Below are 16,180 nucleotides of genomic sequence, written 5' to 3' on the forward strand. Positions count from 1 at the left end.
TTGGTTCCAGGAGCATGAGACGCTCTGATGAGATGTCTTCAGTCCTGTGCTGAGGATGCTGCTTTTTCAGCCTTTGGGCTGGGGTTTCCTTCCTACCTCAAGCAGACTAGAGCTATGTATTTGGATGAACGGATCACTCAGATTCTCATTTTTAAAAGTGTGTAAATCCTCCATGAGAAACAGTTTAGAAGATTTAACATGGTTCATTTAATGTCTCATGGAAACAACTTCCAAGATTTAACACAATGAAAGACAACACATAGGAGAGTATATACAACGTGATATCTATATTGGGAAAAAGCACAGCAAAGATTTTGTATGTACATTCAGGCTTTATTTGCACAGAGTATTTCTGGAGTCATGCAGAAGAAATGGATCAAGAGAGTCATCTCTTTGGACGGTGGAGACCGATGGGGAAGAGGTGAGATGGATACTTAGGGTTTTTATCAGACATCATTCCCGATTTCTGAATTCTGTGTTACTTAGGAGGTGGGAAGACTCACCCTGACTGTGGTGGCACCACTCCATAGGCTGGGGTCCCAGATTAAATAAAAACTCAGCAGCTGAGCCCCAGCTTCCTGCTTGCACGAGACCAGCTGCCTCACCCTCCTGCTGCTGCCTCACCCTCCTGCTGCCATGCCTCTCCACCCTTCCCCCCCATGCCCTCAAACTGTGAGCCCGGATGATTCTTATCTCAGCTTTTTTCTTTCCTCTATTTTCTTAGGAGATGAAGGCTGTTTGATTACTTAAAGTGATGATGCCTTTTTCTTCTTCAAAGTCATGCTCATGTCTGAAGTATGTGATCCTAGAATCTAAAGGAAAACACCCATCTCCATGAGATGACAGGATTATATATCAGACACAAGCCCCGGACTCTGGACTGAGTCAAAGACCTTAGTCCCAATGCCCAGTTGTTGGGTACACTGACAAGCTATTAAGAGTTTTTCAGAGCTTTGGTGTGGTTTCTCTACCGGCGATAACACAAAGCCTTAAAAGTGTGCTCTTAGGAAGGTACTATGTACTAATGGCTTGAGCTTCGGGGACAAGACACAACCCAAGAGCAAAGTGTGTTCAAGCGGATGCAGGCCTCTTATTTCACTCTGCTTCAGTGCTGCTCACAGAGGCCAAACAGCTACTAATCTCAACTGCCTGCCAGGAATTTAAAAGAGCATGAGACCAACCAACATTAATCCTAATGAAAAATATGATATTTCATTAATTATGCGAAAAGAATTCTGTTCGTACACACAGATCAACATAAGACAGAACATTGCCTTCACATCTCAGATGCTCACAGTGCTAAATTACAATTCCTAGAACGAAACAGGGAGGTGCGCAGCAGATCTAGACATTCTGGGTTCTGAGCGGCCCTGGATGGCCAGTACAAAAAGAAACAAGAGCACGTGGAATGTTGTGGAAAGCCATCTTGGTGAATCCTCAAACGCTGGATGTTTCAGTCTGAATATGGAAAATGTCCCCCACAGGCTCATTTGAGCATTTGTTTCTCAGCTGGTGGCACCGTTTTGAAAATCTGTGAAAACTTCAGGAAGTGGAGTCTCGCTGGAGGAGGGCCTTTGGGTTTGATAGCCCAGCCCCACTCCCTGTCCCTTCTTGCCTTGTTCTGACATGATGTGAGGTGAGGGAGCCCGGCTGTATGCTCCTGCTACCATGGCGTCTCCGGCTGCAATGCTTTGCCTTCCACGATTAGCTGTATGTCTTTAGAAACAAGCCTTTCTTCCCTTAAATTGTTTTGTCAGGTTATCTTGCTCTAGTGAGAAATGTAACTAAGACAAGGAGTGACAAGGTGGTCAACACACTTCTGGAGGAGGCAACCCAAGCTGGAAACTCCCTGGTGTATTTATAAGAGTTTTGTGAGGACAGCAGTAGCGTAGGTCATTATCCCAAGGCCCTCTCAATTGAAGAGCACAAGGGCCAAGGACCATACCAGCAGCTGTCTCTGAGCGTATCCTCCACATGTTTAAACATATTAGCACCCAGCTTCCCTACCCCAATTCTTGTTCCCTCAAGTCTGACCCTCCCTCTACCAATCAGCCCTTTGTTTTCTCTACAGGACCCACATGCAGACGGGGACAGCAGAACTTTCCTTCCAAGTCAGGTTTGCATGAGGAGATATGTAACCTGCAGCCCTTGAGTCACCCACGCGAGGAGACTAGATGCTGAGCTTTGGTTTAAATGACTGACATTTTCCTCAACTGGAATTAGTCAGTAATTGCATGTGGGCAGACTTAGCCAGAATGCTCTAAATGACCAATTAGAAGGCAAAAAGGAGATCCTTTTTTTTTTTAAAGTTCAAGGGTCCCCCATTGACGAGCCCTACTTCTCAGGCGATGCTCCAATGGGTCTGTGCCCAGCTCTCTGCCATGCGCGAGTATACCCTACATTTGCCTAACGATAATGAATTGAGTACTTATTTTGCAGGAAAATATAGGGCACATCCATTACATGCAATCAAGCAAAAAGGCTGCGAAATGGGCACTCTATTAATTCCAAACAGAACCCTTCCCAAATGTCATCCTGCAACCGGAGCGTGGGCTTATTACCAATCTGAAGGAATTAAGGGTAATTTTCATTTGTACAAAGGATTTGAGGGACACGGCTCCTGCCACACACACACTATTAATTGAGTTAAATTCAATTTGGCAATTTTAGTGCGAATCACCCAGCCCTGACCTGGCCTGCCCTAGGGTGAGATCAGAGTGTCTTATCTGCTAGAGGAAGCAGGTATATGCAGGTAAGGCGAGTCTGTGCGAACATGCATACACTTTAGGATACCTACAGAATGGAATGCAGTTGACCAGTTATCGACCAGTTATTAACCAGTAAGTTGTCCAAAGAGGAAAAATACATGCTAATGAGTAGTAAATCTCTGAATCTCAGAGCCTCGGTTTCCTCATCTGTAAAAGGGGAGAATGACATTGCCTTTAATGGTGGCATGAGCACAGAGAGACTTCTCTTCGTGTGGGAACTAACTCTGATCTTTATTTCTATGCTCTGGGGGACAGTCTCTAGGCTGTGCGGATTTCCACAGCACATGTAGGGACATCTGGGATTTGAATTTGAATGGGGACAATTTCCCAAGTCACTGCTAGGTCAGTCTCCAGGGCCTACGGATGTGGATAGCCTTAATGATTTTAATGTCCACTATCTCTGGGTGGTCGCTGGGCTTATGGGAGAGCATAGAGCAAGAGATGGGAACAAGCAGGGTAAGGCAGTTGGGAAGCTGGTCCAGACAGCCTGCAGTGAGAGAGACCAGGCAGGTAGGGAGCCTGGGTCCTCACTCCACATTCCGGTACTTGGTGAAGAGGTTGTAGAGCACTCGCAGCGTGGACTTCAGGTCACAGTTGACAATGTCTGTGGAGAGACAAAACTCATCAGTGGCCTCTGTGGGCCACACTCCAAAATTGGCCCGGATGATCCCCCACCATTCAGCACTCATCTTCACCTGCCCAGTATGGTCTTCGGGTGGGACTCAAGGCCATCAGGGGCAGGTGTGTGTGGAAGGATGAGTAGGTGTGCATTGAGAACTCAGAGCAGGCAAGCAATAAGGGAAGAAGCCAGGTACTAGGGATTCAGTCCCATAGAAATACAGCTGTCACCCCAGAGTGTGACTTCACCATGGACACAGCAGCTGCAGGTTGGCTATGTCCAGTCTCATCTGTCCCTAAGGCTCATCTCCCTTGCCTCCATCTTTATCACAGTGCTACCAGCGTTTGTGAAGAAGGGAATACTTGAGCTGGGTGTGGTGACACATGCCTTTAATCCAAGCACTTGGGAAGAGTCAGACAGACAAATCTCTGAGCATGAGGCAAAGAAAAAGAAGAGGAAGAAGAGGAGGAGGAAGAGAAGGAGGAGGAGGAGAAGAAGAGAAGAAGAAGAAGAAGAAGAAGAAGAAGAAGAAGAAGAAGAAGAAGAAGAAGAAGAAGAAGAAGAAGAAGAAGAAGAAGAAGAAGAAGAAGAAGAAGAAGAAGAAGACACTTAGGCTATTCAGAGAAAGATGGAGGCCACAGGCCTGCACAGAGCACAGGGAGGCTAGGAGCTAACTTCTTCCTACTTCCTTCCACCCACTCATCCATCCACTTCCCAGTCACCCACTTCTCAGGGTACCCTCTACTCTCTGCAGTCTCCTACACCTTCTTCTCCTCTGTCTTTCCTCAGTGAGCTCGTCCTTTAAGAACTAGAGTCAACAAAGGAAGGAAAAAAGGAATCTGCTATCTAGGAATGCACATGTAGGAAGTAAAATAAGGAACAGCAACTGCCCCCTTACCCCCCCCCCGCCCCAAGAAACATAAGGGTGGCAGGTTCTGCTGATGAGGGAAGTCAGGACAGCAGGTGCCCTAAGAGACAGGGAGAGGACTGTGCTATGGAAAGGAGGGCACAGGGCACATGGGGGAGTTGCGTTCCTCCTGTCCTGACCTAGGTTGGGGATTCAGCTCTACTCTTGTGTCATTTTAAATATAGAAATGGTATTTAAGGGTATGAGTGTGTAGCTCACAGGAGGCAGGTGACCTAAATCAATAGCTGACCTGGGCTCCAAGATGGGAGAGATGGCACAGAGCCACTGGGGGGGCGGGAGGGAGGGGAAGTGAGACTATGGCTATGTGCTGGTCCCAGGACCAAAGCTCCATCAAGATAGTCAGAGTGGAAGCCAGAGCCCCTAGTGTGTTAGGTGGGGGTTCCCTTGGCCTTTACGCTATAGCAGCTGTGGCTGCAGCTCCAATAGTCACATGTACTGAAGCTAAGACTCCAAGCACTAACTGGCTGCAAGCTGAGGGTCCCGAGCTACAGACTGTCTTAAGAGTTCCCTCATGTCTGATTCTGGTATCCTGGTTGCAAACCAACCCTGCTCTACTCCAGCTGTGTCCAGATGCACACCCAGATCCATTGCTGATAGAGAACTGGCTACTGGGACATCCGGTGAGGCATGGAATCCAATGTTTCCCCTTTGCCCCCCTTTCAGTCTCCATTTGAGACCCTGGCTGGTGGCAGAGCCCTGTCATGGTACCCTGCACGTGCTGTCTCGTGTCCCATCAAAATCACCTTCTTCCAGGTGCAGTTTTATGGCATCTGGGCCGGTTCCCACTCTCTCTACTCATGCAGGGCATTAACAGTTAAGGGAAGTGCTCATAGCACAGTAAACAGGCAGAATCAGGAGGCTGTGGGCTGCACATTAGGGTAGCTTCACAAAGGCAGGTATACATGGATTCTGGGGATTCATCTTTTCTCTTCCCCCTCCTCTTTTTAATGTGGGTTTGTATGTGTACCTGAATGTTTGTATGCATACCACATGTGTGCAGGGACCCATGGAGGCCAGAAAAGGGCATCAGAGCTCCTAGAGTTGAGTTATATATGTTTGTGCTGCCCGATGTGGGTGCTGGGAACAAAACCCAGAACCTCTGGAAGAGCTGTAAGTGCTCTAAACCACTCAGCCCCTTCTTTGCCTGTTAAAGCCAGGTGTGCTCTGAAGTTGACAGGGAAATCCAATGGTCAGCAAAGGAGGACATCTGCACTGGCCATTTGATTTCAACTTAATGTCCACCATGGTTTGATGCCCATGTCTACTGCCCCATGAGACCCCAGAGGTCAACGTCTCTTACTGTTTTCTTAATGGTAAAACTAGGCAACAAGTTTATGAAGAGTACCTAGAACACATTAAGGACAAATGGTTTCCTTCCAGTCTTCTCACCACTGCTCACTAACAGAGCTATTATTGCATACAGCTGTGTCATAAACACGCTACACAACAGCAGGGGTCACCATTCGTAGAGAAGGCCTGTTTCTTGATTGCACTGAGTTGATTCCCCATCCCTGTCATCACGATCAGGCATATGAAGGGACTGAGGGGTAACTGCTTAGCATATGCTCTCACCAAAAAAGGCTGACTACTGGCCATCTAGGCCAACCCAGGCAAATTAACATAGCACCGAGAGACTGAGCTATCTTAGCAGGGGGAAGGCTGTTGGTCCTGGGAATCAGCAGAGACTTGTGCTATGTAAACAGAGCCCACTGAAGCTGGGGGTTAATGACTTGTGAGATGGGCATCTCTGTTTGCCTGTGTGGGCTGGTCCAGTATCACTCTCTGGGAACACTCAGTCAGAACTGTGGGTCTCTGGGTGAGAGCCCACCAGAACTAGTTGTCTGGTGGGCTGGGGTTAAGGAGAACCAGGCAGAGTCAAAGAGCTCCAGAAGAAAAAAAAAACATCCCTAGGCCTAGGGAAAGGATTCTTCATCTTCTCTTCCTTCTCCAGGAACCAGGGACTCCACCTGTTCAAGAACCATCCATGTTGAGGATGTTATAGGTTCATCTTTATTGTTTTTATTATAAGATCCATCTATTTATATGTGTAGGATTGGAAGTCAGAAGGCAACTTTAGGGAGTAGGTTCTCTCCTTCTATAACATGGGCTCCAGGGAAACAACTAAGTTTTCAGACTTGCAGTAAGAACCTTTGTCTGCTGAGCCATCTCACCAACCCCCCTTTTTTTAATTAATGATTTATTTTTATGTGCATTGGTGTTTTTCCTGCATGGATGTCTGTGAGATGGTGCCAGATTCTCTGGAGTTGCAGACAGCTGTGAGCTGCTGTGTGAGTGCTGGGAATTGAACCTAGATCCTCCAGAAGGGTAGCCAGTGCTCTTAACCACTGAGCAATCTCTCCAGCCCCTCCTCCTCTCCCTCTCCTTCTTTGAGACAGGGTTTCTCTGTATAATAGACTTGGCGGTCCTGACACTCACTCTGTAGACCAGGATGGCCTTGAACTCACAGTGATCCTCCTGACTCTGCCTCCCAAGTGTTGGGATTAAAGGCGTGGGCCACCACCAGCCAGCTTTTTTTTTTTTAAGTAAAAATAGTTATCCAATAGTTGTGGACTTCCATGAAGTATCTCTGTTTGTATATCTTTTACATAATGGTTAAAATAATGTAATTAGCATGGTCATTTCAAAAATTGTCTCATTGACCTGCTCCCCTGTATTCCAAACGTCTGGTAAATATCACTGTTGATTTCTGTGAGGTCACCTCCTTTAGATTCGGCACAAAGATGGTGTGATATTTGTCTTTAGCATCTGCTTTATTTCACTTATTTCCTCTGAGCCTATGAATGTTGCTCCAAACAATAACAATGCAACCTTTTTATGGCTGAATAATAAGTATCCCATAGTTCCTATCTGTCCATCCACTGACAGACACAGGTTGGTCCTGTCTTCTGGGTGCTGTGACTCCAGCCACAGTGAACAGGTAGATGGAGGTATGTCTCTGACATACTAATTCATTTCCTTTGGATATATACCCAATAGTGGGGTTGCTACATTGCACAGAAGCTCCATTTACAATTTTCTGAGGACCACCCCTACCATTTTCCACAGTGCCAGTACTGATGCACAATGTTACCAATAATGTGTAAGGACTCTACCATGGTTAATCTTGGAGTTCTCTCCTGGCCTGTGGCTGTGCATACTTGTGAATGGAGATGTGGAGCTGTTGGGTATGCTTACTTCCTGTTCCTGTTTTAACAAATAATCTCAGATCTGGTGGCCTACAACACAGATTTGTCATCTTCCAGTTCTAGATGTCAAAGTCCCCAGTTGGTCTCTTTGGGATGTGGTCAAGGTGCTGACTTGGCTTCTCCTATGGCTCAGTGCAGAACCCTTCATGCTGGCTTTTTTCTGCCATGGAGTTTGCCCACACACCCTGGCTTACAGCCCCTTTCTCCTGTCTAGTCTGCATTGGCCAGGCAAGCCTTTCTCACACCCCACCACACTGACATTCTTACAGCTTGTCAGGATGGCTGTGATGATGTGGGGGCTCCTGGAATGGTCTGGAAGAATCTTCTCATCCCATGATCACCAGCTCAATGTCTGCCAAGTTCCTTTTGCCAAAGTACTGTGTATAGACTATATAAAAAGTAGGATGGGAACTGTTGGCATGTGGGATATTTTGCTTGCCATGCAGGGTGTTAGAGATACCTAACAACATAAGATGGAGACCGTTTTCCTGTATAGCTGTGGCCATTCACCCTTGCCCCTGTGGTTTCTATGGCTCCATGCCTTTGTGATGACCAGAGTTTGAGGAAGCTGTTGCTGTCAGCTCTGCACGATGTATCCAGGACTATGGAGAATGGGGCTGGGGCAGCTTTCACATTTTTTGGCCACAGACCAAGCCCACTCATGCTGAGCTGACCAGGGGAACTGCCCTACCATCAGCTGATGCTCACCATATAGCCTGTCCCAGGTGGCAGACACCCCGTGGTTTGCATATGCCACCCATCTGCTAGCTGTCCACAGTTTGATCTGACTGCATTGGGTTTCTCCTGAGTCCCAACCTGCCTGGAACTTTAGGATCTTGACCATATTTAATGACGAGTCTGCGTGAATGGTGGAAACAGTGAGGCATGTGCATTTGAAGACACATACCCCTCAATAACAAGCCACCAACCAGCCTTATACCAATATTCCCTTTCTCATTTCTCCTCCTTGATGTTCCTCCTCTCCCCTCCCTTCCTCTCCTTTACCCTCTCTTCTTCTCTCACCATGCTGGGTATTAAATTAGCGTCTTATATAAGTGATCTACCACTGAACTATATACCCAGCCTTCATTTTACATGTTAGTTTGAGGCAGTGTCTCACTAAATTGCCCAGGGTGGCCTTGAACTTGCTAGGTAACCCAGGCTGGCCTGGAATCACTCTCTAAATCCCAGACAGGCCTTGAGCCTGCAACCCTCCTACTTCAGCCTTTCAGGTTACGGGGCTCCTCACCCAGTATTTCAGCCCCTCCTCTGGCTATGGATGTGATGCTCACCCTCCGTTTGAGCTTGTCAGAGCACTGAAAGGCTCTGAAACCCAGGTGGCAGAAGTCTGAGATGTAATATGAGGGGTTATAGAGCTCTGAGGACCCCTGACCTCTGTCTTGCCAAGGGAAATGCCTCCATCATGTTATTTTGATCTGGAGACATCGTCAAAGAATTCCTTACAAGGTTTGCCGTGTCACATCTTCCAGGTGACACAGAAGCCAGAGGGAATGCTGAGATCTGCTGCTCACAGAGTCCAGCTTCACAGAGCACCACTTCAGCCCCCCTTTATGCACTGGAAATTTTCTGCATGGGCACGATGCCCAGGGCGACAACAAATAAGATACATGTGTTTTTCCACTGCCATTGCTCAGGAAATCTCAGATTAAGTGGGTCAATAACCACATTCGAAACCTCTCTATATACCAAAGATGTCTTATAGATCGACACTGAGAAAATTCTTCCTGTCTAAAGGGAAACAAAGACCCAAACACCAACATATCAGGGCAAGTCTCTCCATCCTGCAGGTTGGAAGTTTCCATGAAGCAGTTCAAGGAGACAACCACAGAAAATGAAGCTGGGGCTGGAGAGATGGCTCGGCCATTAAAGGCTAGGGGTTCATAAGCCAAATATAAGAAAGCAAAGCTGGTGCTCTCCAAATCAGGTGCTGGGGCTGCTGCAGGATGCTAGAGCTCATCCATAGGGACATTGGGATAGACAATATTGTCTTGCCAGGGAGAGTGCTCCTGGGAGCATCTTCACTCCAACGGTCCTCCCCTAGAGGTAATCATGGACACGAGACACAGTGGGAATGAAAGGGAATAAAGCATTGAGCTTTGTCCACTGGAGCTGATAATATCCAGGCTTGCAGGTATCACAAACTAGGGTCCCTATCCCTGGTGGGGCCTGTGGCTCATTCCTTCATCCTGATGTTGGTCATGGTTCTTGCCAGTCTTTCTGCTGTATTCTGACTGACTGTCCGTGGGTTCATCACACTGTTCCTTACTACACAGAGATAGAAAAGGGACCAACCCTCCTGCATCCACACAGCCTCCTGTTGTACTCTTTCTCAACCACTCTCATGACTCTTATGCTAAGTGTGCAGCTAGTGATGCTTTCCTTCCTTGATTGGTGGCAGGAGCATTGAGGGCAGGGATGATCTTCACTTTACTGTGTGCAGTGATGTGCGGGATCCCAGGCTGGCTAGACAACTGCCAGCCTTGTGGGTGCAGGGTCTGGAAGGCAGATCTTGGATCGGAGGTAACAAAGCAACACAGTGTAGGAGCCACAACCTCTGCTTGTCCCCATGCCATTTAGTGCCCAGGAGGGTGCAAGCACAAGGCTCTGTGACCACTCTTTAGGAGTTCCAACTTGACAGACATCATCTGCAGCCCAATGTCAACTTGATGGTACTGACTACATGGGATACTGCAGTGAGTGACACAAGAGTGTGTACCAGGACAATGGCCAACTGTGACATGCCTCCCACTCTCAATGGACACACACAGCCAAGCATAATCACTCCAGGTGTGCCCGATCATTCTCTTCTGTTTTTGTTTTCTCCTCATCTCACACAGTCAACCTTCTGTATCCATGGGCTTCACGTGTGTAGATTCAGACAACAGAAAATATTGTTAGGAAGTTTTGAGGGCTGGAGAAATGGCTCAGTGGTTATGAACAACCATGAGGATCTGAGTTCATATCCCCAGCATTCTGGGAGTGGGGGTATTGCTGTGGATTGCTGGCTGCCAACAAACCCAAAGGCTCCCAGTTCAGGGACAGAACCTGCCTCAAAGGAATAATATAGAAAGTGATAGAGGAAGACCCTCAATGTTCTTCTCTGTATATACCAAAGATGTCTTATAGATCACACACACACACATACACACATACACATGTACACACACACACAAGTACACACATACACATGTACACACACACACAAGTACACACATACACATGTACACACACACACACACACAGAAACAGACAGACAGACAGACACTGCATCTGTACTGACCAGGTAAAATTTTCCCCTTGCCATTATTTCCTCAACAAAGCCACATAACAACTCTTTCCATAACACTTACATAGCAATAGATATAATTAATTGTGCACAGGTGGCTGAATGCACATGGAGGAGTGCCTGGATTCTATATACATAGCAAGTCATCTTACATAAGGGACTCGAGTATCCTTGGACTCTGATATCCTTGTAGGATTTTAGAACCAACTGGCCATATATACTGAGAGATTAGTATATATGTCACCCAGACAGACCCCATAAATGAAGGTCCCACCCCACTGTCACAGACCCAGGGAAGGGCAAAGTACCTTCTGGCCGGGGTTTAGGCTTTTCCAGCCCTCCATCTTGCATGAGCTCAAAGGCAAAGGAGACATTCAGGACCTGGCAAGACAGATGCAGGGGATGTGTCATTGCATACCTCCTGGACCCTGGAACCCAGAGACCTCAGGATCCTAGGATTCCAGGACCCTAGGACCAGTCCCTGGGGAGCTTAGGAGCCCTGCGTCATAGCTGTGGGATTGAGGCCGAGACTATCTGTGGCCAGAGAAATGGGCTGGTTATGCTGAGAATGTCCTCTTATACTGATCTTAGTCACTACCATAGGGGCTCTTTCTGGCTCACCCCATTCCTGCATCAATTGACAAGGCCATCAAACTCAAGGATAGCAGTGCATACAATTGCTAGAGTCAGATGGTAAAGCATGTTCAAGGGGACCTCTGCCTTGGGTCAAATGCCTTTTGTTTAGTCAAGTAGGATAAAGCCTGCCCCGGGACTGCAGAACCAGGATAGGCCAAAACCAAACCAAACCATCCACTTGTTTACAAAAGGGCTGGAGATGAACCTCAGCTCAATTTCTAGCAGCATGCAGGCATGCATGAGTACATGCATGCACTACTGTACTACTAAAAGTCTGAGGCCAGTTTTCACTATAATGTAAGTTCCAGGCCAGTCTGGGCTGCAGTACAACCTTTGTCTCAAATGCTCCCCTTTCCTCCATCAAAGCAGAAAAGAATCACGAGTTGGAAAGATGGTTTAGCAGTTAGAGGGCCTGAGTTTTGTTCTTAGCATCCATGTGATTCACAAATGTCAGCTCCAGGGGTGTCCAATGCCCTTTTCTGGGTCCCACAACACCTAAACACACATGTGTACACACACATACACATTATAAAAAAGAACCAGTCTGGCCATGGGCCTCAGAGCTAACTGGCCCCGGAGCTACCTTTGGTTGTCTCTCTGACAGAGACAAGCCTGGCTGTGCATCTGCAGGAGCACATGGCTAGGGAAGCAGGGACAGACAAAAGGCAAGGAACAGGGCTCAGTACGCCTGGAGTCTACAGGTGGCTCATGCCAAGCCCAAATGTTACTAAAGAGGCTGCATCTCCAAACAGCAAAGGCCTGGCCAGGAGGCTGTCTCTATCTCTTCCTAGACAGGCCCATTAGAGATAAGCAGGAAAAGGGCTATGAGCTTCCCCAAGGTCACTCCCCCTTACCTTTTGTTCAAAGCTGTCTGGGGTCAGGAAGAAGCTGTGCAGGGGTACAAAGTAGCCCTCCAGGAGTCCCATGAGCAGCACCAGGTAGACCCCATCTGCAAACTGCAGGGAGAGCCAGGTGTCAGTATGAGCCCTCCTTTATCACCCTGGAATCCTACCCAAGACCATCTCAGTGGGCAGATTGTTGGTGAGGGCCAGTAGCTGGAGTGGGGAACTTCACTGGGGAGGCGGTGTGGCAGCTACCTTGTGTTAGCTGGCTTACTCCTCAGTTAATCCTATGGGATAGACACCAAACTGCTGTACTCCCACTTTATATGTTAAGAGAAGTGAGGTGCAGAGGAAGGCCACCCTGCCTGTTATTGGAAGAGACACCACTGTATGGAGGTGTCAGGAGGAATGATAGATGATGAGCAAGGACAGCGATACGACGGTCCTCAGTACTTTTGCTTTTGGACCAGAGAACATGGTGGCATGAACTGGGCCTGGCCTCGTGCTTGTATGTCCTTTCCTTGGGATTTCGGAGGCAGACCAGTGCAGCTGTTAGAAACACGGGTTCTCAGTCTAGTCCTGCTTGCTAACTGTGGGACCTGAACTGCCTCTGCACTTCATTTTTCTCACCTGCAAAGTGGAGGTGCAGCTGTGTGGTGTCCATTCCATTGGGGTAGCATGAAGACTATATATAATGTGTATAAAGCCCTTGGGATCTGCTTGGTATGTAGGCAGTACTTACTAGGTATTATTGCTTTTGCTCTCTGGAAAATGACAAAGCGATTGGGATTCTTGCTGACCAAACAGAACTCTATTAAGGACCATGGAAAGGAGCTTGAGACCTTGTTCCTTCCAGGAAGTAGAGCTACTGGGGTTGAGAAACTGACCCAAAGCACCAGACTCTTGGGCTAAGTACAGGGTGTTTTGTTCTAGAGAGGTGAGCTGTGTATCCTGGGTGATCAGGGCAGAGGTGGTCTGGGGGTGAGTGCATTTTGGGGGACTCAGTGTTAAGGTGAACAGATAGGTCACAGTCAGATGCTGATCTGCTATCCTAGCACCCGCAGAGGATGATGGGCTACTACACATCTGTTGACCACAAATGCTAGGGTTTGCAAACCATCCTATTAGGGGAATGAAAAGGACTAGGTTGCTAGTGTCTGGGTCTGAAGCAGCTTCATGAAGCTTCCTAGGGTGATGTAGATGACACACAGAGCCCAGGAGGAACTGGAGTAGCTCCTGCATACTCTCCTGGGTCAGCTCATGCTGGTGAGGCCTGTGCATGGCATCCCATGCCACCTGTGTGGGTCCTAGAGCGCAGAGCTCAAGGTCTGTGTGGAGACGAGAGCTCTCTACAGCACAGTCAAAGCAATCGAGCCTGGGTCTGGCTGTGGCTGGAGTAGGCTGAGGTGGGAGACAACCAGTCTGTGAGCCAGGCAGGTTAGGATGATTCTGCCCAGAGGGAAAGCCAGGTGGTGGCTCCCTGTCTGCTGGGCTGGTCCTGCTGTGTGGGACCTGTGGGCAGATGCCAGACTGCTAAGCAGCATCCTCTGGCATAGCAGCCCTGGCCCCGAGTCAAGGGGAAGTTCCCGAGAGCATTCTAGGTGTTTTTCTAGAATGTTTGTTCCAGATTGTCCCAGAGTTCAGAAACGCAGGAAGAGAGCTCAGTGAAGACTGCAGTGGGCTCTGTAGACGAGAGGAGGTTGCTCACCCTCACCGAAAGCCAGTCAGCAGCAGTTCATTCAAAATGAGAGGCCCGGGGTGCACAAATCACAGATTAGTTAGTAAGTACTAAGGTAGAAAATGATGTAGCAGGTTCTAGCCAGAGTCCAGTAGACACTACCTTGGTGACAAATGCTAGAGAGTATCTCCTAGGGATTGCTGGGGTGGACAGTGAGCAGCCTGGATGGCCTACAATCCATTCACTTGGGTCTTTTTCAAAATCACCAATGCCAGCCTGAATGGAAGAGAGGCTCAGAATGCCCCAGAAGTAGCCAAGGAGCTACTGGAAGCTGCTGGCTGCTGGTGGGAGGAGTCAGTTTTCTTCAGAGGTGTGACTCCTCGGTAGGCTGCCTCTGGTCCAGTGGATGGCCCTACACCCTTGTGCATATGAGCAGCTCTGACTGGACTCAGTATGTTATTAAAAATGTTAGGAGAAGGGTGGGAGTGTCTGGGAGGAGCTGGGAAGGGAGAGTAGGGGTGGATATGACCTAAATATATTATATATACAAATGAAATTATCAAAGAATGAGACAACGACAAATTCCACTAATGTCATTCCAAGAAAGGATGAGTGTTACTGGCTGTGTTAAAAAGGGACTGAGGGGATGAGACAGACAACACAGGGCAGAGGAAAGCAGAGTGACTGTCCTTTTACCATGTGACAGGCCCATCTTAGTTGCTCCACACCAGCCAACATAACTTCATGATCCCCCTTGAAATAGATGAATACAGGATACTGATGCTAAAACTGCCTGCATCCAATCAGTAGACAGTGGTGATCTAATCACCGGATAGTGGTGTCCCAGGCCAGTGTACTTGTTCTAAGAGACACGAGGGAACCATTCAGAGGCGGAGAGAGGGTGAGCTTGGCCGCGTGTTGTGTGTCACGTGTAGACTAGACAGAATTCTTCCCTGACACTTTTTCTAAAAACAGCTGGGGAAAACATTCCGCTTGGCTCACCTCTCTGAGCAGCTCACATCTCACATCCCATCCCTTGGCCTGGAAAGCTCTGGGTCCCTGGAACTGTCACTCACCTGCGTCTCCAGTTCTGTGACCTCCAAGTTCAGTTTGTTCAGATGCTTGTTTACGAACGTGATGAGGGTCTACAAGGGAAGCAGACGCAAAGGCGCTGGCATGGAGACCCCCACGTGTCAAAGGGCCCCGGGGCCAGAGAGGAGGCTGAAAGGGACAGGGGAGCCCCAAGAGACAGGATGATAGGTGAATATCTGATCGGGGTCAGGGTGGGCAGCAAGGGAATTAAGAAGAGAGCAAAAGACAAAACGACCCTCTGGGTCCCTCTTGTCGATCCCTGCTTTGGTACCATCTCCTGTGCCCAGGGAAATGAAGAATTCTGAGTGAGGAGCAGAGAAATCTGGGGTCAGTGTGAGTGGGAAGCCAGGGCAGGCATCCTGCTGGGAGCAGAAGGGCCCTGGATGACTAACCAGTGACCAAGAGAGGGAAGAGATGCTCAGGACTCCCCTGGGGAAAGCTGTGATTTCTTCATGCCCTGTGGGGTCCTAGCCCTTCCTGCCCCCAGATACCACAGACCTACCTTCTTTACCACGTTGAGCTTGTCTGGAGCATGGTCAAACAGCGTGTCAAAGGCGTCACGTTCTGAAACAGGGAAACACACACCATGCAGTGCAGAGCAGGGCTGCTGGGAGCCATGTGGTTGGCTACATAGGGAATCTGTGCTCGATTTTTATCCCAAGGTTCCCATCTGTGTCTACCAGGTGACACATTTCTTTTTTTCTTTCTTTCTTTTTTGGTTTTTTGAAACAGGGTTTCTCTGTATTTTTGGAGGCTGTCCTGGAACTCGCTCTGCAGACCAGGTTGGCCTAGAACTCACAGAGATCCGCCTGCCTCTGCCTCCTGAGTGCTGGGATTAAAGGTGTGTGCCACCAACGCCCGGCCAGGTGACACATTTCTAAGCAGACCGAACCAGGTTTGGTCCTTTCTCTTTACTTCTATCCCACATATCCCAATGTAGTCACAGTTCTAGTGTTTCTGACATCCTCTGGTCATTAGTTACTCAATTATCAAATTGTTTTCAGAACAATTATCCTGGTAGGGGCAGAGGTGAGGGTACAAGGGCCTAGTACCTTCCAAGATAGAGCAAGAGTCTCTTTCTGGGGGCTCCAAGTCTGCCAATCC

The 16,180-nt window shown here is 48.3% G+C and overlaps 1 protein-coding gene across 2 annotated transcripts in view; it reads right to left on the reverse strand.

Moving 5' to 3' along the window:
* Positions 1–272: 272 nt before the first annotated feature.
* Positions 273–16,180, reverse strand: part of Parva (parvin alpha) — a 151,936-nt gene continuing 136,028 nt past the window's right edge. For both annotated transcript variants that reach the window (XM_005075663.4, XM_040756239.1), the window contains exons 9-13: positions 15,579–15,640; positions 15,061–15,129; positions 12,319–12,420; positions 11,137–11,209; positions 273–3,372 (exon numbers count right to left, since the gene is read on the reverse strand). In XM_005075663.4, the coding sequence (XP_005075720.1) occupies positions 3,296–3,372; positions 11,137–11,209; positions 12,319–12,420; positions 15,061–15,129; positions 15,579–15,640 (383 nt within the window). In that variant the 3' untranslated portion in view covers positions 273–3,295. The remainder of the gene's footprint in view (positions 3,373–11,136; positions 11,210–12,318; positions 12,421–15,060; positions 15,130–15,578; positions 15,641–16,180) is intronic.

The sequence above is a fragment of the Mesocricetus auratus genome, unplaced genomic scaffold, assembly GCF_017639785.1.
Source record: "Mesocricetus auratus isolate SY011 unplaced genomic scaffold, BCM_Maur_2.0 Super-Scaffold_4256, whole genome shotgun sequence".
Classification (NCBI taxonomy): domain Eukaryota; kingdom Metazoa; phylum Chordata; class Mammalia; order Rodentia; family Cricetidae; genus Mesocricetus; species Mesocricetus auratus.